The 27,878-nt window shown below is 44.0% G+C and overlaps 1 protein-coding gene across 1 annotated transcript in view; it reads left to right on the plus strand.

Moving 5' to 3' along the window:
• Positions 1-27,878, plus strand: part of MAGI1 (membrane associated guanylate kinase, WW and PDZ domain containing 1) — a 496,147-nt gene that overhangs the window by 429,310 nt on the left and 38,959 nt on the right. Inside the window, exon 13 of the mRNA XM_065408270.1 lies at positions 23,372-23,403. Within this exon, the coding sequence (XP_065264342.1) occupies positions 23,372-23,403 (32 nt within the window). The remainder of the gene's footprint in view (positions 1-23,371; positions 23,404-27,878) is intronic.

Raw genomic sequence — 27,878 nt, forward strand, 5'->3', positions numbered from 1 at the left:
GAACTTTGAATGTGCATAGTCCTCGTTGCAGGACCAGCCCTTCTCCGGATGTGGGATGGGCCAAAAAAAAAAAAAAAAAAATTAAACTCAGAAAGTTTTAAGCAATTGAAAAATTACTTCTGAGCATGCTCAGTTGGCATCTGTGAGGAGTTTAGCCATCCTGATGAAGTTTCACCTCTTTTTTTTGTGGCTTTGCAAAGCACAGTGTCCCAGAAAGGTGCTGGGACAACCTCCACTGAACAGTAGTAAGTCACAAGCTCCTGCTGTACTTATTTAAAAATAAAAAAGGGCGGAGGGGAGCAACGTGCAAGAGGAGAGGGAACAAGTAGGGCTTACATGGGTTTATGGATATATAAGCACAAGGCAAAGAGGGATGAGCCAGAGGAGAAGAGGTTGATGAGATGCTGTTTGACCACCAACTTACCCCTGCCTAGTGGAAAGAATAAAGCATGGTAAAAATAGTTCTGGGTGTAGTGAGCATGTATGGGAGAGCGTAGACTTGGGCTTCTAATTAAGTGGAAGGCAAAGTGTAATGAGGAGAAGTATGCTAATGAGGCATTCCCCTTGTAAGCCTCACTCCTGCTAGGAGGCCAGAGTTACTTGGGGTACGTCTATACTTACCTCCGGGTCCGGCGGTAAGCAATCGATCTTCTGGGATTGATTTATCGCGTCTTGTCTAGACGCGATAAATCGATCCCGGATCGATCCCGGAAGTACTTGCCGTCGACACCGGTACTCCTGCTCCGCGAGAGGAGTACGCGGAGTCGACGGGGGAGCCTCCCTGCCGCCTGTGGACCCGCGGTAAGTTCGGACTAAGGTACTTCGACTTCAGCTACGTTATTCACGTAGCTGAAGTTGCGTATCTTAGTTCGAAGTGGGGGGTTAGTGTGGACCAGCCCTTGGTGTCTGCACAGCAGCTGTTGCTGCCTTCTTAGGGGGTTTGTCTACACTGCGATTGCAGCTTGTGGACACCTACCCGAGTTAGCTTTCATCTTACTAGCTCAGGTCCTGGAGCAGTGACGCTGCAGCAGCCCGGGCTTCAGTGGGGACTAGCCCTGTGTGGAAGTACCCAGGGTTCCAGACAGGCTTGTACAGCCCCATGCTGCTGCAGGGTCACTGCTACCGGGACTTGAGCTAGGTGCTCTTAGAAAGCCAGGGTCCTCTGTGCTCCCTGCCCCGCAAACCACTTTTTACCGTATGCATGTCTGCGCCACCATTGACGCCTATACTGGGCAGGGTCAAGCTGTCAGAGATGAGCTGCAGAGCTAAAATAAGCACAGAGTTAAGACCGTAAATATGTGCTGAATGCCACCTCCTAGCCAAGCTGTGGGGAACATCTGGCACAGGAATACTTCTCTACTGGCTTTCCAAATGGTTTTTAGTGGAGTCAGCATGAAGCCAGCAAGGGCTAGGGAATGTCAGTGGGGAACAAGTGGTTTCCAAAAAGGTGTACTGGATGGCCCTGCCACCACATACACGTGGCGAGTGAGAGAGGGGTGGCCAATGTGTGTTGCTGTACTTGATTTCATTTGCATTTCAGCTCTCCAGTTGTTTCCCTTTAATCAGCCCCCTGATAAAGAGCGTGCGCAACATAAGGGTGTAAATTAAGGCCCCTGCTAACACACCAAGTCCTTTCATTCCCTTGCAAAGTCCCCTTGGCTTGCAAGATTGGGATCTTAATTTGCATGTTTTGAGTTTTCCAGGGCAGGGGGTGGGACGGTTATTAGCTGGACCTACATTTTCCAGGATGATCGGTGATTTTGGGGTTGCTTGTCTTGACACCTTGTGAGATGGTGGTGAGTGCTCATCCATTTCTGAAAATCCCGGCACCTTTCAGGTGTCTCAGACTCATCTCTTGTGAACACAAGCCAAGAATTCTAGTGCACAGATTGAGCAATGAATGAGGGCTGTAGTAAAATGAATACTTTCCTTCCCTTCCGCCTCAAAAATTTTATTGAATTTTATATTTTTATCATAAATTAAAAAGTAAGGAATGGAATATATTAAGACGAGTTCTCTAGTTTTATTACTGGTATCTGCAGAACCCGAGTAATTTAAAATCACTGTAATATTGAGAGCCTTTAAAATACACCATAAGTCTCATGTTTGATTTATGTATTTGGTAGAAAGTTTCTCCAACTACAGTTGGAAAGGAAACAGCAGATATTATTAATCTTCCTGGAAAGAACATAAATATCTCTGTTACCACTGTACATTAGTTAGTCGAACTGTGGCCGACATTCAATCATCCTTCTTTTGCCGCTGGGGTATAATGAGACGGTTTGATCAGGAAATCAAGGTATTGAGTTTTAATGGGAAAGTAAATGGTCAGTCTACTGCTAATATTAATGAATCTCTTATCTACCTCATCTTTTCCAGCATGTGGATTGATCGATGAACACAGATAGCTGTGAAGCTGCTATAAGTGTCTCAAATTTTGTACCAATCTCCTGACTTATCCGTGTATCTAGAGGCCTAGTTGTCTTGGCATTTGTATCTGATTGCATTGTGTTTGCAATTCTGAGTTTCATGTTGTCATGGTACAGAAGCTTGAATTTGTTGTGACCCTGGTGCCCAATAAATAATTAAAATGAGCTTCTCTCCATATCAAAATGAAGTTACCCTGAGAGGTTGCTAATCATGGTTCATAAATTTAGCAAAATATAGGGGGAGGAGGGAATTGGCCTGCTAAACCCAGGGTTGAGAGTTCAATCCTTGAGGAGGCCATTTAGGAATCTGGGGCAAAAATCTGTCTGGGGATTTGTCCTGCTTTGAGCAGAGGGTTGGACTAGATGACCTCCTGAGGTCCCTTCCAACCCTGATATTCTATGATTCTATGGTATAAGCATGAGACTAGCTACAATGTGGAAAACAGGGTGTCTGGTTTAAAAGTTAGAGAATGTACTTAGCTAGGATGCACTGTGACTATGGTGTTTAGATCAGATGGGCTTAGATCCTCTCTGCAGTAACTTTACCTTGCATTGCCTCTGCCAATTCCTTTATCGGCAGTGCCTGCCCTAGACAAAGTGCCGCTATTTATTTTGATCTGATTCCAGAAGTGTACTTGGCTCCATTCTGTGATAAGATCCTTCATGCCTCTTGAAGTGGTTCTTCTTTAGGTCTCTCTGCTGGCTGTCCTTTCCTCCTCCTCCCTCTGGTGTCCAGTGAAGAGAGTGCTAGGAGAGCTTGCCGTCAGGCATTCTTTTATTAACATAACATTTGCATTCAATCAGACTTTGCCGGAATCATCCCCATCACACTGACGCTCGTGTTTAGAACTGTCCAAAGGATTTGTCAGTAGTGATTACTAATCAGGCAGAAAAATATCAGAAAGAGATGCGTAATCTATGTGAAAAACTCAGCCAGCTCCAAGCCACTGGTGCACTCCCGACAATTACGCCCAGTTGCTGAAATGCAAAGTGCGTAGCCACTGAGAGCGGCCTGTAAAATATTTACTGTAATGTAGCTTCAGCTGAAGCTTTGACTTCCAGAAATTAGATGGGTTGTGCCAACCAAGTCTTGCAGTTGTTTTGAGAGAGGAAATACAGGACCCTTTGTAAAAAGTATAAAGTTGAAACACCTGTTCCCTTAGGATTTTAGCATTGTCTTGCAGTATTTGCACATTGCAGTATTCTGCATATGCACAGGAACCTGAAAGTGAATCTACGTAGAAACAAAAGTGAAATTCACTAGTCTCTTTTCACTTTTCATGCTTCAAGGAATTCAAAAAACTATACAAACACTACTACTTACCAAGTCCAAAGTCAAGTGTGAGTCTTTGCAGGATCGTGGCCTACAATTGTACAAATTATTTCAGTTTCAGGAATCTTGAAGTATTGTTAATAATCAAAACAGTAAGTATAGGACATTTTTATTTTAAATGTTATTTATAACCTGACGTTGTCCTATTAATATTGGAGCTTTCAAACAAATGAAAGCCTTTCCTCGTATTTGGTGCTTCAAAGTTGATTCAATACTAAAAATGTTCATTCCACATGGAATCCCTTTTCATTAAGGCCTTGTCTACATGCGGAAATTGACTGGAATAAGCTATTCCGGAATAGCTCTCTGTGTGGACTCTCTGTTCTGTTAATTGTTAGAATAGCTGTTCTGGTTAATTTCCTGGTGTAAATAAGACCTAATATCCGACTATGAGAGAATATTTGTCTGATTTATTATTCCTAGTTTTAGAATGACCTCAGGTAGGGGGTTCAAAGCAGTATACAAATCTTTCACTTTCAGATCACTGGTTCTAATACAGACAGGTGTGTAGTTACCAAAAGTTGTTGCCATCTGCCTGGTATGCCGTGACTTACTGTTGGGTGGTTTTTTTGTAGTTCTGACTGAACAGGTGTCCACCTCCACACAGCTGTCCCAACTGGTGCTTATCTGTACCCTGGTTGGTGTAAAAGCCAATGATAAAATGGGTCTGGAGTCTGATCTACGTACTCATCTCAAAGATGCATCCTTCTACCCTACTCCAAGACAAGAGTTAATGCTCAGCTTAACTTCATGGGTAGATAAACAGAGATCTTCAGTTTCTAAATACTTTCCACTAGCACCAAATTCACTTCTAATTGGAGACGGAGAGCTGCCTGAGAAAAGAAAACCAATCTTTTGAGGCGGTCTGGCTGGGGTTTCAGACCCAGCTGAGGGTAGGCAGAAGATTTAGAATGTTACAGCGGGGAACTGTATAAACAACATTTATCTATCTATCTTAGGGTATGTCTACACTACGAGAGTAGTTCGATTTTACTTAAATCGAATATGTGGAATCGATACTGCAAAGTCGAACGTGTGTGTCCACACTAAGGACAGTAATTCGACTTTGTGAGTCCACACTAACGGGGCAAGCGTCGACATTGGAAGCGGTGCACTGTGGGCAGCTATCCCACAGTTCCCGCAGTCCCCGCTGCCCATTGGAATTCTGGGTCGAGCCCCCAATGCCTTCTGGGGAAAAAAATGTGTCGAGGGTGGTTTTGGGTAACTGTCGTCATCCAACCGTCACTCCCGCCCTCCCTCCCTGAAAGCGCCGGCGGGAAATCAGTTCGCGCACTTTTCTGGTCAGTGACAGCGCGGACGCCACAGCACTGCGAGCATGGAGCCCGCTGCGACCATCGCTGCAGTTGTGGCCGTTGTCAACGCCTCGCAGCTTATCATCCACCTTTCCCAGAGGCAGATGCAGATAAATCAGGCGAGGAGGCTACGGCACCGCGGTGAGGGCCTGAAGTCTGAGAGTAGCACAGACCTGTCAGAAAGCACGGGACCCAGCGCCGAGGACATCACGGTGGCAATGGGTCATGTGGATGTTGTGGAACGGCGATTCTGGGCTCGGGAAACAAGCAAGGACTGGTGGGACCGCATAGTGCTGCAGGTCTGGGATGAATCCCAGTGGCTGCGAAACTTTCGCATGCGGAAGGGGACTTTCATGGAACTTTGTGAGTTGCTGTCCCCTGCCCTGAAGCGCAATGACACCCGGATGCGAGCAGCCCTGACTGTCCAGAAGCGAGTGGCCATAGCCCTCTGGAAGCTTGCAACGCCAGACAGCTACCGGTCAGTCGCGAACCACTTTGGCGTGGGCAAATCTACCGTGGGGGTTGTTGTGATGCAAGTGGCCAACGCAATCGTTGAGGTACTGCTCTCAAAGGTAGTGACCCTGGGAAACGCGCAGGCCATCATAGATGGCTTTGCCGCGATGGGATTCCCAAACTGCGGTGGGGCTATAGATGGAACTCACATCCCTATCCTGGGACCAGACCACCAGGCCAGCCAGTACATCAACCGAAAGGGCTACTTTTCAATGGTGCTGCAAGCACTGGTGGACCATAGGGGACGTTTTACAAACATCAATGTCGGATGGCCGGGCAAGGTTCATGACGCTCGTGTTTTCAGGAACTCAGGTCTGTTTAGACGGCTGCAGGAAGGTATTTACTTCCCGGACCACAAAATAACTCTTGGGGATGTGGAGATGCCTACAGTGATCCTCGGGGACCCAGCCTACCCGCTAATGCCCTGGCTCATGAAACCCTATACTGGCGCCCTGGACACTGAAAAAGAACTCTTCAACTACCGGCTGAGCAAGTGCAGAATGGTGGTGGAGTGTGCTTTTGGCCGTCTCAAGGGGAGATGGAGAAGCTTACTGACTCGCTGTGATCTCAGCGAAACCAATATCCCCATTGTTATTGCAGCTTGCTGTGTGCTCCACAATCTCTGTGAGAGCAAGGGGGAGACCTTTATGGCGGGGTGGGAGGTTGAGGCAAGTAGCCTGGCTTCTGATTACGCCCAGCCAGACAGCCGGGCGTTTAGAAGAGCCCAGCGGGACGCGCTGTGCATCCGGGAGGCTTTGAAAGCTAGGTTCCACAGTGAGCAGGGTAACCAGTGACTTTTCAGTTTGTGTACAGAGAAGCTGAACCTGCCCCCGTTTCTTTACCCACTAAATGTTCAGTATCCTCTCCAGTTACATACCCCGTTCCCCCCCTTCCAACACACGTTTAAAAATAAAATCACTTGAATTTTGTTAATGAACACCGTTTTCTTTATTACTGTTTTCGTGGGAAAGTGTTGAACCTGGGACGCAGACTGTGGTGGGGAGCGGGTGTAGAGTAGTGATGCAAATGACGCTTCCAAACTCCAGGAATGACAGGCTCTGCGGTGGTGGACTGGTGGTTTCAACGGAGCCTGCCACCCCTCCTGTTCGGGACTCTGTGTGTGGGGGGGCTATGTGACTTTGTGGCAGGGGGCGGACGGTTACAGATCCCCTGCTGCGTGGCTCTGTGATCCAGGATAAGGACCGCCGCATAAGATCTGTAACTGCCCTCCCCCGCCACAAAGTCACAGAGCACCCCCCACAGAACACTAAAACCACCTCCCAGACTGACCAGGGTAACTAGTGACTGCAATGTGTGTGTGCCCTGCTGCTGAACCTGCCCCCGCCTCTGTACCCTGGTAAAGGTGACTGTCCTGTCCAATTACCAACCCCCTTCCCCCCCTTCAGACAGACTCTCCTCTAAAGAACATGATGGAAACAGTAATTAACAGAAACGTATTTTTTATTATCAACTACACATGAAACTGGGGGGTGAAACTTGGATGGGGGCTTGGGTGAGGCGGGAAGGAAAGGACTTGTCAAATTTTGGGGAATGAGAGCCTTCTAGTAGTAGAGCAGTCTGCAGGGGTGGAGTGAGAGTTTTCACGGACTCTGCCGCCCCTCCTCCTTTGGACTTTGGGTGAGGGGGGTATGGGACTTGGTGGCGGGGGAGGGCGGTTAGAGAGGACTGCAGCGGGGCTCTGTCCTCCTGCCTCCGGTCCTGCAGAACATCCACAAGGCGCCGGAGCGTGTCCGTTTGCTCCCTCATTAGTCCCAGCAGCGTTTGAGTCGCCTGCTGGTCTTCCTGCCACCACCTCTCCTCCTGTTCCATGTGTGATCGGTGGATTTGGGACAAGTTCTCCCTCCACTGGGTCTGCTGGGCTGCCTGGGCTCGGGAGCAGCCCATAAGTTCCGAGAACATGTCCTCCCGTGTCCTCTTCTTCCTCCGCCTAATCTGCGCTAGCCTCTGGGAGTGTGATGCCAGGCTACGTTGGGAGACAGTCGCAGCTGTGGGAATGGGAAAAAGGGAGTGAATTCCTCAGAAAGATAAATTTAGTTGTGAACAAAGAACATAGTCTTTCTCTGTGAAGAAGACCATGCACAGCACCTATCACATGCGCACTCAGGACAAGGTCGAATTTTCGGCCTTCGCATTCAGTGCCTGGGGTCTTGCAGTGCAGATCAGAGAAGCGGGGCAGGACACCGGAATTTGTGTAGCAGGACGACATGGTAAGCCGTAGACTTGTGGCTGCTTAAAACTTTAATAGTTGCACTGGCCTCCTTTCACATTGAAAGCAATGCCAGTCCCTGCTGCCAGCAATCCGGCAAGCATGAGCTCTGCCCCTGTCCCACCCCCTCGCGGCTGTCCCAGGGAAAGATCCTTGTATGCTGCTCCTCTCCCGCCTCCACCGCGTGGCTGTAAACCGCCGGTTACAGTTCTGTAAAGGAACGGGCAAGCAGTCCCAATACTAACATTCCCCTACCTAATTCAAAGCAGGTCACCATGAGCGACATCACCCTGATGAGGATCTCAGACACGGAAAAACAAAGAATGCTTCGGGAAAGCCTGCAAAGACCAGGGCCGTATGCCGCCATGCTCTGCAGGGCAATGATCCCGGAGTACTTGCTTGTCTCCTGGCGCGAAAATGTCTGCTATTACGGAGGACCCAATAAGGCCGCTCTCCCCAGGAACCTGATGCAAAGGCTTTCCAATTACCTCCAGGAGAGCTTCGTGGAGATGTCCATTGAGGATTTCAGCTCTATCCCCGGACATATAGACCGCATTTTACTGTAGCTGCACTGGCAGGGACTAAACAGTAGAGCGGCTTGGGCAGAACAATCATGCAAAACCGGACATTGTTAGATTTTTTTTCAATAGTTGCACTGCCCAGGACTGAAACGTTAAGCGCCTAGGGCACACTAATCATGAGAAACCCATTGTTGTTATTGTTAATATTCCTGTTCTGTTAAAAATAAATGTTTAGATGTTTAAAACACTTACTGGATGATCCTTCCCCTGATTCTGTGTCCGGGTTAACGGCTGGGGACGGTTGGTAGGGGATCTCTGTAAGGGTGATGAAGAGATCCTGGCTGTCGGGGAAATCAGCGTTGTAAGCGCTGTCGACTGCCTCGTCCTCCTCATCTCCTTCCTCATCTTCCCCATCCGCTAACATGTCCGAGGAACCGGCCGTTGACAATATCCCATCCTCAGAGTCCACGGTCAGTGGTGGGGTAGTGGTGGCGGCCGCACCTAGGATGGAATGCAGTGCCTCGTAGAAACAGGATGTCTGTGGCTGGGATCCGGAGCGTCCGTTTGCCACTTTGGTCTTCTGGTAGCCTTGTCTCAGCTCCTTGATTTTCACGCGGCACTGCGTTGCATCCCGGCTGTATCCTCTCTCTGCCATGGCTTTAGAGATCTTCTCGTAGATCTTTGCATTCCGTCTTTTGGAGCGCAGCTCGGAAAGCACAGACTCATCGCCCCACACAGCGATCAGATCCAAGACTTCCCGATCAGTCCATGCTGGGGCCCTCTTTCTATTCTGAGATTGCACGGCCATCTCTGCTGGAGAGCTCTGCATCGTTGCCAGTGCTGCTGAGCTCGCCACGATGTCCAAACAGGAAATGAGATTCAAACTGCCCAGACAGGAAAAGGAATTCAAATTTTCCCGGGGCTTTTCCTGTGTGGCTGGTCAGAGCATCCGAGCTCGGACTGCTGTCCAGAGCGTCCACAGAGTGGTGCACTGTGGGATAGCTCCCGGAGCTATTACCGTCGATTTCCATCCACACCTAGCCTAATTCGACATGGCCATGTCGAATTTAGCGCTACTCCCCTCGTTGGGGAGGAGTACAGAAGTCGAATTTAAGAGACCTCTATGTCGAACTAAATAGCCTCGTGGTGTGGACGGGTGCAGGGTTAATTCGATGTAACGGCGCTAAATTCGACATAAACGCCTAGTGTAGACCAGGCCTCAGAGTTTTATACTGCCACCTGTCACCATAATAACGGAGTGCCTTCCATATAAAAGCAATGGCAACAGCAAAGTCTTTGGCTGAATCCTCAACCAATAGTGCTACTCCTTTGGCCTCAGTTCCTGCTGACTTCCACAGGAGTTCAGGGTGTTCCACACCTTTTAGTTTCAGGCCTTTAAACCAAAGGACGGGCTGGGTACATGTTGCTTAGCAAAAGTCCCCTCACAGAAGAAGAAATCTCTTCACCTTACCCAACTTATCACTAGGACTGCAGAAAGATCATTTAATGGAGCCAAACGAAAAGCAATATCTAATCTCACATCATTAGTATTATATCTGCTTTTTAGCTGCTTTCCCTAATGATGTGAAACCATCATAATTATAGCTGCCTGCAATTAGCTATTGCCGGAGACTTGAACTCTGTTGAACAAGCCGCTCACTTCTGTTTGCCCTTTAGGCTTTCAATGAAGAGTGATTCGAAAGTCATGCTGCTTAAGTGTCTAGCTGTCAGAAAATTTCAAACGGTTATAGCAGCTGCTGAATCGAGAGAGAATCCAGCATTCAAGACAAGCTCACAACCCGGGAACTATATGACTGTTACCATAGCATGTCTGTGCATGTGCCAGGGCTTCAGAAAGGGGAAGACAGGGTTCCTCTTTCAAATAGCATTTTCATTTATTTTTTCTTTGTTGCAGGGCAAGGGTATTTCACACAGACTGAGGACTTGGTCCTGCAGTTGCATCCATTCAGGGGGACCTTTAGAGATAAATGGCGCCCCATTGAAGTCAATGTCAGCATAGATTGTGCATGAATGCAAAGATCTGCCTGTGCTGGTCTGATTGCAGGATCAGGGCTTACATTATGAATGTCTCTTAATCTGCATTCCCAGTGATTTATTTTTATTTTCTGGGTGGGGAGCAGGCGGTGTATCTGACTTGTTGAACTCCCTGCTTTTATTAAATGTGTGGCCCTGAATACTTTTTGAAGCGACAGTTTGTATCTTAGCGTACCTGAGTATTTTGCTAATGGAAATAATTTTCTCCTGGGTTTGTTTGTTTTTTAAATCATGTGTGTTCATTGTAAATATCACATCCTTCAAAATGCCCTACCTCATGTCTTCCCCCGGTCTCATCTTGAGTGTTGTAATTCCCTCAATTATAATTGGTCTCCCTTACTTCCCCACTCACCAAACTACCATTAGCCCAAACTGCGGCAGCTTCTTCTTTCATCAGAAATCTCTAATTCCTCGTCCTTGGAAATCAGCCTGATGTTCTTGCCATACGGCCTGCCTGACTGACCCTAGCTCTTTTCAAATCCCATCTCAGGAGTCCTCTCTTCTCCTTGGCTTCTCTCTCCTAACCCTCTGTCATGGATAAAACAACTAGAGCTTCCCACTCACTTGTATTCGGTCATCTCCCTTGAAACCTGTTCATTGGATCCTTCACCAACACGTTATCATCTCTGTATAAGCTATTTGCAAATATACAAGGTTAATGCTCCATGGTGCCTTAGCATGAATAATGCTATCCATGAATAGATTGTGATGGCTTATGTTTGATAGCTTATAAGTGCCAAAGATAAGGTGGAAAATGATGTAAATATGTGTCAGAATTGTAGCATGATTAAAAATAGAAGTAAACTAAACTGACTTTGATGGTTAAGATTCTGTATTACAAGGTGTTTTCCTCATTTAATTAGGACTCTTATTAGTAATCTTTAAAATATGTAATAAATCAGTTAACTTCATGTGTTATTTCAAGTTACTGTTTCCTTTAGAGAAATGTGTATGGGAAGGAGGAAATCAGATGAGTGAAAATTAGAGCTGGTCTGAAAATTGCATTGAAAAATACACATTACATTTCATGAACATTTTCTTACACTGGACTTTTTTCTCTAGTAAAAATAAATTAGGGGGCAAGTTAAAGCACTGGCCCAAAGTTAATATAATTTTAACATACGCTTCCTGTTTTTCATGGATTACTTGATTAGTGGAGAAGTAGCAGTTCTGAAGGAACATTTAAATCTGAGAATGGTGACTTCTCTTTCCCAAAGTATCTGGTCATCTTTTGCCCATTCTCTTCCCTCCATTGAGTGGAATTAAATTCTAACAAGGCTCACAAACCTGGTGAGACTTTAAAGCAAGTTTAAATATCACATTTTCTCAGTCTCTTACTGTGGTCATTCCGCTTAGTAACTAGTTTACAGAGTAACAGAAACAGGAATTGGCTAAAATCAGAGGAATAGATTAAATGAAAGGTTGATATCTGTAAGAGAAAAGTTGAGAGTTAGATAGGCTTGGAAGGATTAGATTTTTATCAGTAAATGTTGGTAAACGTCAATTTCACGGTACACACACAAACCAATGACAAACTGTTTCCATCAATGATGATAGCAATTTACAGATAGACAAAGTAAGAAAAATCTGCTTGAGAACTTATTTACGTTTGACTTAAGAATATTTACTTGGTATATTTTGAAATGTGATGTTGACAGTTTGTGTTGTAGTGGTTAGAAAGCTTTAACTTTTTGAATTTCAACACCTAGTGTCATTAAATAATTGTTGTCTGACCTCTCCCATCATTTCTCGTAACCATGCAACTTTCAATAGATAAAAAAAAAAAAGTTTAAAACCCATAATTTTGGCCAACTGTGACAATTGATAAAAATAAAAAGCTTAAAAATAAACATCAGAGTATTATCCTTTGAAATTATTTAAATTGAATTCTGCCAGGCCTGTTCATATTTCATATGAACATTTTGGTATGGGTGTGTTTTTCACATTCACAATGAAAGTTACCTCATCTCTCTAAGCAGCAAGGGAGCGTCAGATGTGCCTTTTTGGGTCAGTGCTCTGTATTGCTATGCAGCATGGTGCACTGATTTCCAGTAATTGGTTTGTAAACAGCCCGACAGAAACTTGTTTTCTCTTTTCCTCAACTAACTTTTAAAATCAGTTCTTGGCATTAATAATATTTATCCATTTTGTGGCCACAACTTGCATCCACAAAAAACACAGAGGGGGAAATCCTGTCCCCACTGAATGGCAAAACTTCAGTTTCCTTCAGGCCAGAATTTCACCTGGTCTTTGAATGCCTACAGTGAAGTGTGTGTTCAGGTTTTAATAGTTGCGTATCAAGTTGTCTTGATGTATAGTTACTAATATTTGCACTAAAAGGGCATTTGCAGGCGCAAATTAGACCCACAAACAGAGACTGGGCCTCAGTTTAGATTAAAATTGCTGCTAATTCGTTAATGTGAGATAGAGAGAGAAAGCTGAATCATGTCACTTGACTTAGAAACTCTGGTGTGAATGGCTAAATGAAAGTAATCCAAATCAAATGGGAATCTAGTACTAGAAACAAAAGTCAGTATTGCCAGCCCTAGGCATTCTAGAATCATGAGCCAGGTCCCTACAAATCAAGAAATATACTTAATTTCATGAGATTTTAAAAATATTAAATGTGGGGATTCTTTTTGCTATGTTTTGGAGCTTTCGGGGTTCTTATTTTCAAGCTTTTTTTGCTGTAGGCATGTCGGCTAGAAACTTTTTTTTAGTAAAAGCTGAGTGTCTCGCATAATCACCTGACTCCAGGAGCTCGAGCTTTAAGGGAATCACCAAGTACCACAACACTCATGACAAAATTGTGAGAATTGGAAAGACTGATATCTATGCATTTTCGTTGCCTATAGGACTCTCCAGTTTCTGATGGTATGGTGTATAAAACTACCCAAGATTAATCCATTAGTCATTGAAAACATAGCATTGTTTTTATCTCCACTACCTATAATCAACTTGTCTAGTGTTGCTACTATTTGAGCATGAAGTGGAGCAAACTGATAAATGTCCATGTAAACTGTATTTAGGGCAAATATTAGTGTTACATCAGTTACCGTTCATTCTTACGATAGTGTGACACATCTGTGTTAGACTGTTCCTCATAGATGTGTATGTCATCTGATCTCCACAGTCACTTTGAATACTATTAGGATGGGGAAAAGTCAGTAACTGATACAGTTCATGGTGTTTCATCACAAAACTCCTTTTTTAAGGGCTAAAATGATTTCCTAAACTTGTACGTAGTAGTGTAGTGTATGTGAGACTCAACTGTCACGGTGTATGGAAGAGTTCAGATCAGTTATAAATCATCAAGAAAAATCAAAGGATTTTCTAGCAGCAAATTGCCTGAAATCCTCTCATTGTGTGAACTATTTTAACTTTCAGAAGGGAATAGGCCCTTGTCAGACAAAAAGATGGGGCTGGCTTAAGAAAAGAATTACTAAAGCTATGGCACTTTTAAGGGGTTTTTTAAGTTTGTGAATTTTGAAAGTTTTTTTCTTCATTGTTGAACTTGTAGCGTAGGAGCAAGTCAAGCCGCGCACCGTTGTTTTATATCAGATGTGATGCGATGTAACACAAGGTGGCACAGCAGAACCTTAGACGATGCATTAAACGATGCCGATTTAACTAGAGCCGTGCCTCACAGTTCCCTCAACATTTCTCGCATACCAGCGAATCGGGCAGACTTGGAATAATGAGCTAGGGGAATGCAGAGCATTTTATTCTAGCTTCTAAAACCAAACCCTTTCCTCCCACCTTTGTATGCTGAGCTTGTGGGGCAGCTTCAGTGTCTACACGTTTGTGGTTAATGTAGTTCTTGGCCACATCCGGGCTGGGTGAAAAGGCTGCAGTAAGACTGATTAAACATCATAATATCAACAATAACAGAATTAACGAGGTGCCTGGCTTCAAGGAAAAGGGCTCCAGTTATTGGTATAATTGATTAAATGGAGAGTAACGGTCCCTTAACAGCAGTCGTGGGTCGGTAAAAGTTGACAGAGACGGTAAGTCTCTCCTAATGGTTTGAGTTTTATTTGATTGTGGTTTTATTTTGAGACCAACTATGCAGTATAATAAATGCCCCAGCACTTGGCAGTTCTGTACCTCTCCATGCTGAGTTTAACTACAGATATACCTTCGTGTTCTTAGTCTGATTCTCTTTTTCCCCATCCAGACCATGGTGTACCCTCTGTGTGTGTGTGTGTGGGGGGGGTACTAAATGCTCTGAGACTGCTCTTAGTACCATTATTTTTATTTCTTATTCTTATTATTTATATGACAGTAACGCTTATAGGCCCCAGTTGGGATCAGGGCCCCTTTGTGCTAGGCACGGCATTACTAGAGCTTCAGAGGCATTTGAGCTCCAACCCACCCCCCTGACAGACCAGCTACCTCAAGCTCAAGATCCCACTTAACTTGAGCTGGAGTTTTGGGATGTGGATGGGAGTCGGGTTAGGTGCAAATTATCCCTCAAGCTAAGAATGCAGGGCAGACATACCCACAGTGACAGACAGTCCCTGCCTTGCAGAGCTCACCCTCTCGATAAACAAGGCAGATGAAGCGTGGGAGGGGAAGCAGAGTTCCAGGGCGGGGAAGTGGCAGGCCCAAGGTGTCACAAGAGGTCAGTCGTACTGTGGTACATGGAGGAACCAGCAAGGATCTATTTTTAGTGACAGAATCATAGAACTGTAGGAGTGGAAGGGACAAACAAACTGCATTCTAGGACTAGTTAAGGGTTAGGATTTTAGGGAATGCTTTGAATCAAATGATTGAAAGAGGTCTGTTTAGCCCCTCATTTCTTTTAGAGTAAATGTATATTTGAATTTTAATACATTCAGCCCTCCTGAAAGTGGGTATAACTCCATTGTGTTCAGTCACAATCCGCCTGCTTACCTTCCAATGGCTGGAATAGGCCTCTTACTTAATATATCAGCTGATTATTGAAAACATTGTTTATTGGTACTAATACCACAGTTGTGCCCAGCGGCCCATTGTGCTGGCTGTTGTACACACACAAAAGAAGAGCGCTTGTCCCAAACGGAACATTATTGGGGTTTGAATTTATACCTTGTTAATAGTGCTATAAAAGCCCCGGAGATAAAAATTGCCTGTGATCAGAACGAATGCAACACTGACAACAGCAGAATATGTTTTTTGTGCACTCCTTCACCGATGTGCCTCAATGCTTAACCTGGAGGGCATCCCTTCGAATGGTCGGAGGTAGTTCAGCCTCCATGCTCACTGAGTTCTTGGCCTTTCTGCTTGACCTGCCAGCAGGCGTGCCTGTTGTTATGGTGGTGGGACTTAGTCAGACAACTGTGCACTGGAAATTGGGTTGAGAAACTGAATTCATTGCAGTTCGTTCAGTGAAGAGCTTCAGACGGCGGCAACCTCTGGCAGCGTTGTCTGCCCCAAGTGATCAAAACATATGAGTCATGCGCCAAAAATCATGAGAACAGCCTACAAATCATCATTTTTATTTTTAAAAAGGGCTCATTTTAGTTTACTTCTTGTATTGGAGACTTTAAGGTTCATGTTCTCAGGCTTTTCTTCACAACCAGGACTGTATCCTCTCTCTGCCATGGCTTTAGAGATCTTCTCGTAGATCTTTGCATTCCGTCTTTTGGAGCGCAGCGGTGGTGGATGGTGCAGGATCTCAGTGTGGGACAATCTAGGTGCAGGGAGCTCAGAGGGGGGGTCTGGGTGTGGGGGAGCTGCATGCACAGAGGCTCGTTGAGGGGGTTCCAGGTGCAGGGGCAATGGGATTTTTCAGGGGCTTCCAAGAGAAAGTTGAGAATCTCACAGAAACACATGAATCCAGGGGCTTGGGCTTTAAGAAAAAGACTTAATTTAATGAGATTTGCAATAAAATCATTAGAATTGGTGAAACTACTTTGGTCATGAAATAGTGACTCTTTATGTAATTACCAATCCCTCAAGCTATCTGATTACCGTAATGTCATCTTTATTAGTGGTTAACGACTCCCTAAGTGATACATATCTTGTTACACAGTTGCATTGATATACTTGGAGTAATCAATTAGCATTTTATTAACATTTCACATCTTTCTTATTACTTCTAATATAAGTTCTTATTTGAGACCTTGAAAGTATGACCACAGAATCAAAATTCAAATTATTGATAATTTGTTTAGCATCCAAAACAGTAGCAAATAATAATTGAGGATATGATTTAACTTCTTAAGGTCCACTGGGACTGAAACTCTTGTCGATGGCAATAATATACTATGCATTGTGGTGTGTTTTTTGGGAACTCTGTTTGCTCGTGCCAGTGGGTTAATAATACCTACATTTGGGCTCCTAAAAAACACGTTTCTCAAGCATTAGCATTTTAGAACTAGAGCATTGTTCATTTTGTTTGCTAGTCAGCAACCTTTGATTTATAGCAGGCCTACATTCCTTCGGTGCAAATTATTCTTTGGCTTAAAGCTAGTATTGCATAGCTTATCTTTATGCTAGTACAGTAACGCTATTATAATGCAGAGCACTATGACAAGCAGAAAAGTTATACTGTTGCAGGATTGGGTCTTTTTCTTGATGGTGCTGTTTATGGCTGTATGCAAACTTGTGCTTTCTTTTTTTCAATTACTGCGTGGGTGGTGGGTTTTTTGTTTTGTTTTGTTTTTTGTTTTTCCAATCTGGAAAAGAGCAACTCCCATCAATTTTTAAAAATAGTATGCATCCTTTATTAAAAATCTTTTGGCAATGGATTATAAAGAATTATTTTTCCCAACAACATTAATGGCCATTACTGTTAATTATTTAGAGCTCCTTGTTTTTCACTCAGAAAACAGAGAGATTGATGTGTGCTGCTGGGTAAGTAGGCCTTTACCTCTGGCTCCAGTATTTCCCTGCACCTCTTGCCAAATATGTGTCTTGGTGGATGATATCCTTTGGTCTTTATTCAGCACGGTGTAAAAAAGCAGTATTTGGTGGGCTTATTATTTTTTCATGCAGCGGTTTTTCCCCAGTAAATGTTAGCCCACTGCCACAATCCTTAATGCTTTTCTTGTGTTTTTATTAATTTCCTGCTAATTTTCTGCTGTCCTGCATTCTGTGCTCTAGCCAAAATAATGGCAAAACCAACTGGTGACCTTTTCAACCCAGTTCACCTACCTTTTGCTTTGCTGTTGTTTGCAAACATCTCTCAGGCTGTTCTGATTGGAAATGAAAACCAAACATTGAATCATAGGCCAGTCAGCCTCACCTCAGTCCCTGGAAAAATCATGGAGCAGGTCCTCAAGGAATCAATTCTGAAGCACTTAGAGGAGAGGAAAGTGATCAGGAACAGTCAGCATGGATTCACCAAGGGCAAGTCATGCCTGACTAACCTAATTGCCTTCTATGAGGAGATAACTGGCTCTGTGGATGAGGGGAAAGCAGTGGACGTGTTATTCTTTGACTTTAGCAAAGCTTTTGATATGGTCTCCCACAGTATTCTTGCCAGCAAGTTAAAGAAGTATGGGCTGGATGAATGGACTATAAGGTGGATAGAAAGCTGGCTAGATCATCGGGCTCAACGGGTAGTGATCAATGGCTCCATGTCTAGTTGGCAGCCAGTATCAAGCGGAGTGTCCCAAGGGTCGGTCCTGGGGCCGGTTTTGTTCAATATCTTCATTAACGATCTGGAGGATGGCGTGGACTGCACCCTCAGCACTAGGTGTGGGGCAGGCAGGCGTAACCAGACAGGATCTCAGTGTGGGACAATCTAGGTGCAGGGAGCTCAGAGGGGGGGTCTGGGTGTGGGGGAGCTGGATGCACAGAGGCTCGTTGAGGGGGTTCCAGGTGCAGGGGCAATGGGATTTTTCAGGGGCTTCCAAGAGAAAGTGGTTGGGGTTCAGTGGAGGGGTTTCGGTGTGGAGGTCTCAGCAGGGGGATCTGGGTGCTGGAGGAGTGGGGCTTGGTGGGGGGTCTGGGTGCAGCTAGTTGGGGGTCAGTGGTTTGGGGATCTGGATGTGGGAGCACAAGGGGGTGGGGCTAGTCAGGGTTGGGGGTTTGAGTGCAGGGAGCTCAGTGGTGGTGGTCTGGGTGCCAGGAGGCTCCAGACGTTGGGGGGGGCGGGGAAGCTGCTTCCTGTACAGTGACCCCTCCGCCCACAGCTGAGGAGCGATAGGGGCAGGAAGCAGGGGAGGATGCTGAGCTTCCTGCAGCTGGGGGAGATTTCTGGGGGTGGGTTGGACACAGCCCCAGCCACTCCTTGCAGGGGAAGAGGAAATCTTGTCCTCTCCTGCCTCCAGCCCAGCCAAGATTAGCAGCTGATGCCAGCTCAGGGTAGGAGCCACTGGCTGGGGTGTTCCCAGCCCTGCGGTGATTTACCTCTCCACCGGCTGCTCCGGGTGCCTGAAACAATGTACCCGCGCAGCTAGGGAGTGGTGCGTGACTGCTCTTGCAGCTTCCCTTTGCTTCCCTGTCAGAAAGCCATTTTTCTGCCAGGGAACAAAGAAATCTGTGGGGAACATGAATTCTACGCATGCACAGTGGCACAAAATTCCCCCAGGAGTAGTAGCATACAAGAATTGGGTAGTGTCCCTTTAAATAGTTTGTGAGCCCTCTAGTGGCCCTCATTGTCTATTATGTTTCAGGGGACACCAGAACACTGCCAGACTGCGGTGTGTGAATCCTTGCATTTTGCATATGTTCAGTAAACACGGATGTTTGGAATTTGGATACTTTATATACTAGAAACAGCAGAATTTGGGGTTGATTTCACATGGTGTATCCAGCTTTTGTATGGCTCGCATAACTGTTTTTTTTATCAAGTATCAGGGGGTAGCCGTGTTAGTCTGTGTCTACAAAAACAAGGAGTCTGGTGGCACCTTAAAGACTAACAGATTTATTTGGGCATAAGCTTTCGTGGGTAAAAACCTCACTTCTTCAGATGCACTTTCACTCTATGCATCTGAAGAAGTGAGGTTTTTACCCATGAAAGCTTATGCCCAAATAAATCTGTTAGTCTTTAAGGTGCCACCAGACTCCTTGTTGTTTTTTTATCAGTGCTTTCTAGATTTGAAATATACCAAAAAGACATTTAAAATGATGCAGTTTTAAAACAGAATAAACATACCAGCTAATGTTAAATTAAAACTCTGTGTCTAATCCATGAGTTACAATGCCTCCTTCACAGCATTTCATAGGAAGGTTGCTCTAGATAGAAAGTCATTGAAATAGTGAAATTGTGGTACAAAACTTACTGAGCAATTTACATTTTTCTCCCTATGTTCCAAAATATAGTCTAGCAGATGGATGTGGCCAGCTGTACATAGAGCTTTAGGGAGTTCTGGGGAAGAAAATGAGAGTTTTTTGTTAAGATAACTGTGATAATCTCACTGATAACTGGCTTAATTTAGATCCCTGCATTTGGTTAGTTTTTTACTAACCGTGTATGTACCCGTTCTTGGCGACTCTGTGAATTTAGATTACAATCCCTTTTTGTATTTAAAGATTGCGCAGCGATCACTGGTATTTTGCCATTAAGCAGTTGCTTGATTACACTGGCTTTTTACAAGGGAGTAATTTGTGTTTTCTGAGTGATTTAATTGGAGTCACATTTGTAAGTATTCTCTATGAGGATTCTTGCCCATTGGAGGGGCTCTTGGTCAGTGTTTCTCAGCGACCAGGCTGTGGACCGGCACTGGTCCCTGAGATCTCCCTGACACAATTTAGGAAGGCAGCAAGCCAGTCCCCGGTATCAAAAAGGTTGAGAAACACTTATCTAGGTCATATGGAGAGTGCGTCCCAGGTGTGCTGTTTTGTTTTAACCACCGCTAACTGATGGCAACAGCCCCTCTTTTGCTATTTGAATGCACTTTCCCAAAAAAAGATTTTGATAGTGTATTGAGCCTTTTTTAATTAAATACATTTTAGGTGAATTTAGTGCGTGTGAAAGATGTCAGCCTTGTTGCCCCAGGGACAGATTTTAAACGGTATTTGGTTGTCTAGTGGGCTTTGAAATCAATGGCAGTTAGACACCTAGACCTCTACCCCGATATAACGCTGTCCTCGAGAGCCAAAAAAATCTTACCACATTATAGGTGAAACCGCGTTATATCGAACTTGCTTTGATCCACCGGAGTGCGCAGCCCCGCCCCCCCCGAGCACTGCTTTACCGCGTTATATCCGAATTCGTGTTATATCGGGTCGCGTTATATCAGGGTAGAGGTGTACTTTAGAAAATCTCCGTAGGGGCCTAAGTACCTTTAAAAGTCTGGCCCTAAATTGCTATATTTAACCACAGAGCTGGTACAACCTAGACAGTGGCAGTACAGACTTTCCCATGCCTCCCCAGTGCATGGTTTCCACCATGACCTGCTATGACCTCTGTAGAGAGAAACCGGTCGTTCACTCTTTGTGCCTTTTAAGTCCTCGTCCTCTCTGATTTCCAACCAAGATGCCAGTTGTAGCGATGTGTGTTTCAGAGGCAGATGTATATCTGCTAGGGGTTGGAGACTATCACCAGCTTTACAGAAACCACTCACCAGCCAGTAGCACGTTTGGTCCTTACCATCCTGAATTTGATGAGCAGTGGCAACTGGCTAAAAGTTACGCCGCCCATTACTTTGTGCCATTAGTTTTCCCCCCCTCAATGAGTGTGTTCTCACTAGTAACAGCCCCCATAGGAGTTGTGTCTGTGTGCAGATGATGTGTCTTATTGCTCTATACTGTATCCTTTCCTTCAGCTGGGAATGCATATTGGAAACTGGGGTCTATTATCTCCAAGTTTGGCCCACAACTGCAGGAACTCGGATTTTAAATTAGGTCTTGATTTAAAATAAACAAATTTTCACAGCAAAGTATTAACACAAGTTATCACCTGATTTTGTCCCAACAAAAGTTACTGATGTGTTTTGAACATGTACAGTTGCTTGTTTTGGTAAAAAGCCAATTATTGTTTGCTCTGTAGCAAAGATTGGCATAGAGCAGTGACACAATAAGATTCATGAGCCTTTAGAGGGCCTGTCAAACAATGGCCTTGTGTGTATTTTCCATCATTTTTCAGCCATTTTCGATCTTTTTGGATTGTAGCAGCTGAAATTAATGACAAATTTTGAAGGAGAGGTTTGTTCAGAAGTTCATATTTATTAAAATGTAATGACCCTGGTGCAATAAACTAAATCTCTAGTTTACTTTAAACCTACAGTTCAGTTGCATCTACAGTTTTAACTTTTGGAGAACAACTGGATTGCTATAGTGCCAACTCTGGGGTGGGTGTGTGTGATGTATCCATTTAATCAGAAAGAGTGTCTCTTGCAAAGAATGCAAATATATAATATGTGATAAACTGCCTATTACAAATGTGACTTGCCATGAAAACTGTTGGTGCTTTATTCTTTGAGTGTGTTACATGAATGCAGGCAATGTCTGTAGAAAAACAAAGCTGCAATCGTATTTGTTTAGTGTAAACAGTTTTGATGTTCCACTACCCAACAATCAATCACTGCCCTAGAGGGTCTTAGTTATTTGCTGATAATGCACCAAACAGGATAATGTCTAGAGCACTAATACTCCCCAATCGTTGAAAACAATTAATTTAAAATCCGACTACAGCATTTGGTATTATGCAGTCTTATTTACATACAAGTCTGACAGCAGGCGGTAAGCGGGTACTGTTTATCATTTGTAATTGTGGACATTCCATATTCAGAGATGACATCTTGCAAATTACCGTAAGATCAGCTTCTTGCTATAACAATTCATATTTCAGTTGCATAACTTGTTTTACTTCCTGTATAAAAGTTAGACAAGAGCATGGTTTTTAGCACAAACGAAGTGTATAAAGTAGGAAACATAATGCTGCATAAATGCCACATAAATCGCATCCTAAAGATGAAAGCAGATTTTGAGTGTCCGAATTACTGAGCACTTAAATGTGCAGTGTAATCTGTGTTTTGTTTTTATATTTATTTTTTCTGGAATGCCACATAAGGAAACAGGTTTGAGGCGAGAGGCTTTTTTTTTTTTAATTGAAAATAACTTATTTTCCTCTTTGATCTATCTGCTCAGAATAGCTTTTCCTATATCGTAGGTCATCTCCAACAAGTTTACAGCTCGTTGCCTTTGGCCATTGTGCCACTGATAGAGGAAGTCAACAGAAATCGGTCTTGAGATCTCCCATGTCTGTGAGCTCATCATACCAACTAAGGGGCTGGCTTCAAATGGCAAAATCACCCTTCTCTCTTCTACTGTGTTTAAATTGTTTTTCTTTACATTTTGATCATGATCATTGATCATCCCTAAAAATTCCCGTCATCCAGAACTACCTAAACCTTTCACTTCAGCCCACTACCTGCACATCAGGGTCAAGACATTCTTAGCATTTTATTTTCAAGCTACAGCAATCTGAAATTGATCATATTTATAGCTACGTATCTAGGATGGACTTGAAGAAAACTTGTGTGTTTTGTCAGTAACAACCATATTTGTAAATGATCCCTTTTAGGGATAAAGATTATCCCTCTTTGTGCTTTTGTTTTGCTTTGCCAGCCTGAGCCTCTCATCTAAAGCCAATACAAATTTGCTTTTAAAAATCTATTTCTAGAGAGACACTTTTTTAAAAATCAACCTGTTTCTCTTCTGCGGTTCTGATTGGTCCAATAAAATTGACAAGCCAATCGCGTCAAAAGGAAATATCCTTGGCTTAATTGTAAGCTAAGTCTCTCTTAATCCAGGGGAGCATTTGAGATTCTGTCCAAGTGTTCAATTTCCCAGGCCGCTGAGGTCTGTGAATTTCTTTCCCCAGCCTCCAGGCTGCTGCAGCACAAGTCAGCATAGCTAATGCAGATCTCTCTCTCTCTCTCCTCTTTGATTCGATATGAACAGACTGGTAACTCCAATGCTAGAGCGAAATCTGACATAACTCTGCAGATGGCTACATTCAGATGATACACCTAGGTATTTTTTCTTAAAGGAAAGTAACATTTATATGCTAATGTTTATTTTTTCCTTGTTGCCTTTTTCAGGGTTGCCAGTCCCAAAGAAGAGCCCAAAGTCGGTAAGTACCTTCTCACCTACTGTTTTGTGTGAAGGGGCTGGTGGTTTTGATTTTTTTTTTTTTTTTAATGTGGGGTGTTGATTGTTTTAAGTTGTCTTTCTGTTCCAACACGGATTGACTTGCACAGCTTGTGCTGCATGGTGAATTGAGAGAAGAATTCAGAACAGAAAGGGAGCTTGTTGGCAAATAAGGCTGGAGGTTTACTGATCCTCTTCCCCGCTGAGTGAGCTTCTCCTCCGTTACCTCCCCCCCCCAAGTCCCTCCAAAAGCCATTGTTTTCTTTTTGAAAGATGGGACGCTCCACCTTCTTTCCAGCAAGCAATTCCTATCAGCGGTGTCCATAGACTCCGACCTTTTGAATTTACTCCCTGATCTTTCTCATTCACCAGCTGCTGAATGATTTTATGAAATATTAAAGCATGTGTATTTACAGAAAGACAAATCATGCATATTTACAGTTTCCGGCGGATACTGCTAGCTGCCCCAGCACTGGAAAGATTTTGATTGTTGTGTAGGGCATCTTTTGTTGTTTAGCTTGGCTTTAGCAGCATTGTATTGCAGGTGTGGGATCCTTTATTTAAAAAAAAAAAAAAAAAAAAAGGCAAGAGAAGAAAAAAATCAATATTTTCCTATCCTTTCTAATCTTGTTTCCCTGTAGAACCGTTAGCTGGTTGACATGTTAGCTAATAGCTTAGAAGCTACGGTCTAAAGTGTCATTAAAGCTCAGCTCCTAGTATAGTGGAACAAAAATAGCGTGATGTTTATGAGCCTGGAAAAGGGATGAATATTTTACGGGAAATGAGATATTTACAAGGGGAAAGTTTCCATTTATTTGAAGGGGTAGTGAAGAAGGTAGGCTTATTTCCCAATAGCTTTGGGAAAGTCACATGAGTGAGGTCTTTGCAATACTATAAGACACTGTGAAAGTTCACTGATGGTCTGTTGTGGGTGCCGATAGCTGCAGCTGCTAACAGTCCACCTTTCGGTAAAGCTCGGTAAGAGGTTTGTTAAGAAGATGAGCAGAATCTCCTGCTTTTAATGCAAGTTCTCTGTTCATCCAAAAAGATAGCCCTGAAATAATTAATGTGATTCTGATGGCTTAGAGCAGTGCTGATTAAAGTCACATGACTTCAGGCCTATACCACTGTCAGTTTGCATTAATGTTGAGAGGGAGAAGTGCAGTTTGTGCTCTCACTCAAATCACAGAAATGTCAGACCGTATGCATTTACTTCTGTGTCATAGTCAAAGATTAATTCAGCCTTTGGAAAAATAGAAACAAGTGTGTAAAAATGTACAAGCCAAGCAGATTATTTTTTGATGCTGCATTTTTTCCCCTGTCAGAGAAGGAATAGTTGAATTGATGTTAGACATTTATAACCTTTATTCATTAAACCGCCATATGATGAATGAACTTTGATTTTTGAAAACAGATGTCCTCACAGAATCAGGTAATGTAGCATCATCTCCTTATTAATCTGATGCTGTGCTAAACACCTGCCAAGTGAACAATGATTCATTAGAAGCATTTTAAATCTGTGAGACACCTAAATCCATTTAGGGATAATCCTCTCTGTATGAACAAAGAGACTGTTTACAAACAGGTGTAGTTCTGGAGTCTTTAGTGAATTTACCAGCCCCCAGCTGTAGATTATTTTTTCCCCCATGGAATTTGCTTGCAGAGAAACCATTTCGTTCACTGAAAGCAACCAGATTCCTTGCATGTTACACTCCTGAAAGCTCTCTTACCTTTCTGCATAGCCCTTCGATATTTTTCACCACAGCCCCTGGCAATGCTGTTCCATCCGAAGAGGAAGAATCCAATAAAAACAGTCTTCCTCCTCTGTTTAGATATTAAACGGAATGTTTGCACCAGCAACTAGTGGATAATACTATCTTATGTTGATATATCATGGCAGCTATTTTAGAGTACATGGAAGTCTAACAGTCACACTACTTAAAGGAAAAGGAGGAGAATGACCAGCCTATAGAATACAGTCTCTTTTAGTCTAAGTGAAAAGGATAAAAACATTATCAATATTTTACTTATATTGTTAATATAACTCCCTTTAACTTCCTTTTTATGGTTAATAAAATACAGGTTCTGTGTTTAATTATGTGATATGGGAGTGGAGGAGGAGGTTTCAGAATATAACTGCATTGGTGTTGAGTCCCAGCCATTCCAGTCAATACAGACCATTCCACAACTGGAGGGAGGGACTTCCCTGAGGTTCTGCCTTGAAACTGCCCTGCAAGATTTTTAGGGCTTGACTCTTTGGCACACCTAGAGGTTGCCAGGGCAGTGTGATGATGCAAACATCACAGCCTCCTGGCACAAATGCCAAAGCCCAAAGTCTTTCTCCCAGGTGCCCCATGTGAGCTAGTGCAGCGGCACCTGTGTAAAATGGGGCATTAATGTAGCCCCTGTTGTCGTCTTCACCTTCACTGTTCTCCAAGAGGCCTTTGAAACAAAGTTTACTTCTTGATTAATAAGTTAGCTGCTATTAAATAAGCCACCTGCAGTCAGCCCTTATGTCGGTAGACTGATCTTAAACCAAGCCCACGTTCTGTTTTCTGTACTGAATTACAGAGTAAACTCAAGTTCAGATCTTCAATCCCCTCCTACTCCTCCTTCGCCCAGCTCACTGCTGATCCCTTCCCTCCCTTCTCTGCAGCCTAATGAAGCCCGTCTCCAATCCCAGATACAATCCTCCTAGTGCCAGTGTCTGCTTCCCTCTCAGACATGCCCTGGCTTTATAGCTGCTTCTCTTCTCCCGCCTACTCCCATCCAGCCATAGCTGCCTAACTTTGCCAGACTCAGTCTTGGTAGAGAAATTATTAGCGCCCTGGGAGTTTTGCTATGGCCGGGACCATTGGTATTGCACATGCAGTACCTGCAGTATTTGGCTCCAAGAGAATACACATGCAGACAGAGAAAAGCACAAATGCATTTCTGAAGGTGCACTGGAAGGCTTTTCATATCTCATTATTAGTTTTTAAGTCTCACCTGATGTGAGATCAAGGTGCTGTGATTCTCTGCTGCAGCAGCTAATGTAATGACTGAGGGCTTGTCTTCACTACCCGCCTGGATCGGCGGGTAGAAATCGATCTCTCAGGGATCGAATTATTGCGTCTCGTCGGGACGCGACAATCGATCCCCGAATCGACGCGCGTACTCCACCAGCGCAGGTAGGAGTAAGCGCCGTCGACGGGGGAGCCGCGGCGGTCGATTTGCCGCTGTCCTCACAGCGGGGTAAGTCAGCTCGGATACGTTGAATTCAGCTACACTATTCGCGTAGCTGAATTTGCATATCTTAAATCGATCCCCCTCCTCCCCCCCAGTGTAGACCTAGCCTAAGACCACACCAGAGCAGGGAGATGACTTCCTTACGCTCCTTTAGATGAACTAATTTTATCAGCTGTAGCAAGGAGGGCGGGAGCGAAAGGGGAGGGGACATAGGCCTAGAGCAGTGGTTCTCAAACTTTTGTACTGGTGACCCCTTTCACATAGCAAGCCTCTGAGTGCGACCCCCCTTACAAATTAAAAACACTTTTTATATATTTAACACCATTATAAATGCTGGCGACAAAGCAGGATTTGGGGTGGCAGCTCGCGACCCCCCCCATGTAACAAACTCACGACCCCCTGAGGGGTCCCGACCCCCAGTCTGAGAACCCCTGGCCTAGAGAGCCAGAACATAGGTCTTGGTAGGTAAATGAAGGAGGATGTGACTTTGAATGCTTTTGTTTTAGAATATATGGCTGTGTAATATTTAACCATATATATGTGCATTCTGGAATATTTTGTGTTTATTTGCCTTTTAGAGCGAGAGTTTGGGCTTGAAGGCCCAAAGTTATAAAAGTGCTGGGTGCCAGCAAAGTGTTCTGCTCTAGGGCTGGTTAAAGTTTCCAGTAAAAACTATATTTCAGCAGAACATTGGGTTTTCGAGTAAATGAAAATGTTCACAGAAAATGTTTGCTTGCTTTGACAAGGTTTTGATTTTTTCACCCAAGTACCCAAAAGTAAACATTTTCAGCCAAAAAATGAAAATTTTTCAGTTTTTGTCAGTTTGGAGCTGACATTTTTCTGTTTTGGGGTTCTTGATATTTTTGGCTGAAAAGTAAACATTTTCCCAGAAAACTTTGATGGAAGCTAACATTTTTTGGTTTGTATCAAAATATCCCACATGGGGAAAAGGACTTTTCCCAGGCAGCTCTTCTTAGCACCCAAATTGGGGCCAGATTTTCCAAAGAGACTTCAGTTCCAATCTAGGCACCGAAATATATGGTCAGTCCTCAGGGCAGCTAAGCATTCTGGGTGATGAGCTCTTTTGAAAGTGTTACCATTGTTTAGGGGCCTATATAGAAGCTGAGCTCTTCTGAATTTCCCAGCCTTAAAATTGTTCATGTTCACAACCTCTCCCCACAAACTACTGCTCCCTTTCGGCCCAAGCAGTTAGCCAGTATGTAGGGGCGG

The sequence above is a fragment of the Emys orbicularis genome, chromosome 7 (genome assembly GCF_028017835.1).
Source record: "Emys orbicularis isolate rEmyOrb1 chromosome 7, rEmyOrb1.hap1, whole genome shotgun sequence".
NCBI lineage: Eukaryota > Metazoa > Chordata > Testudines > Emydidae > Emys > Emys orbicularis.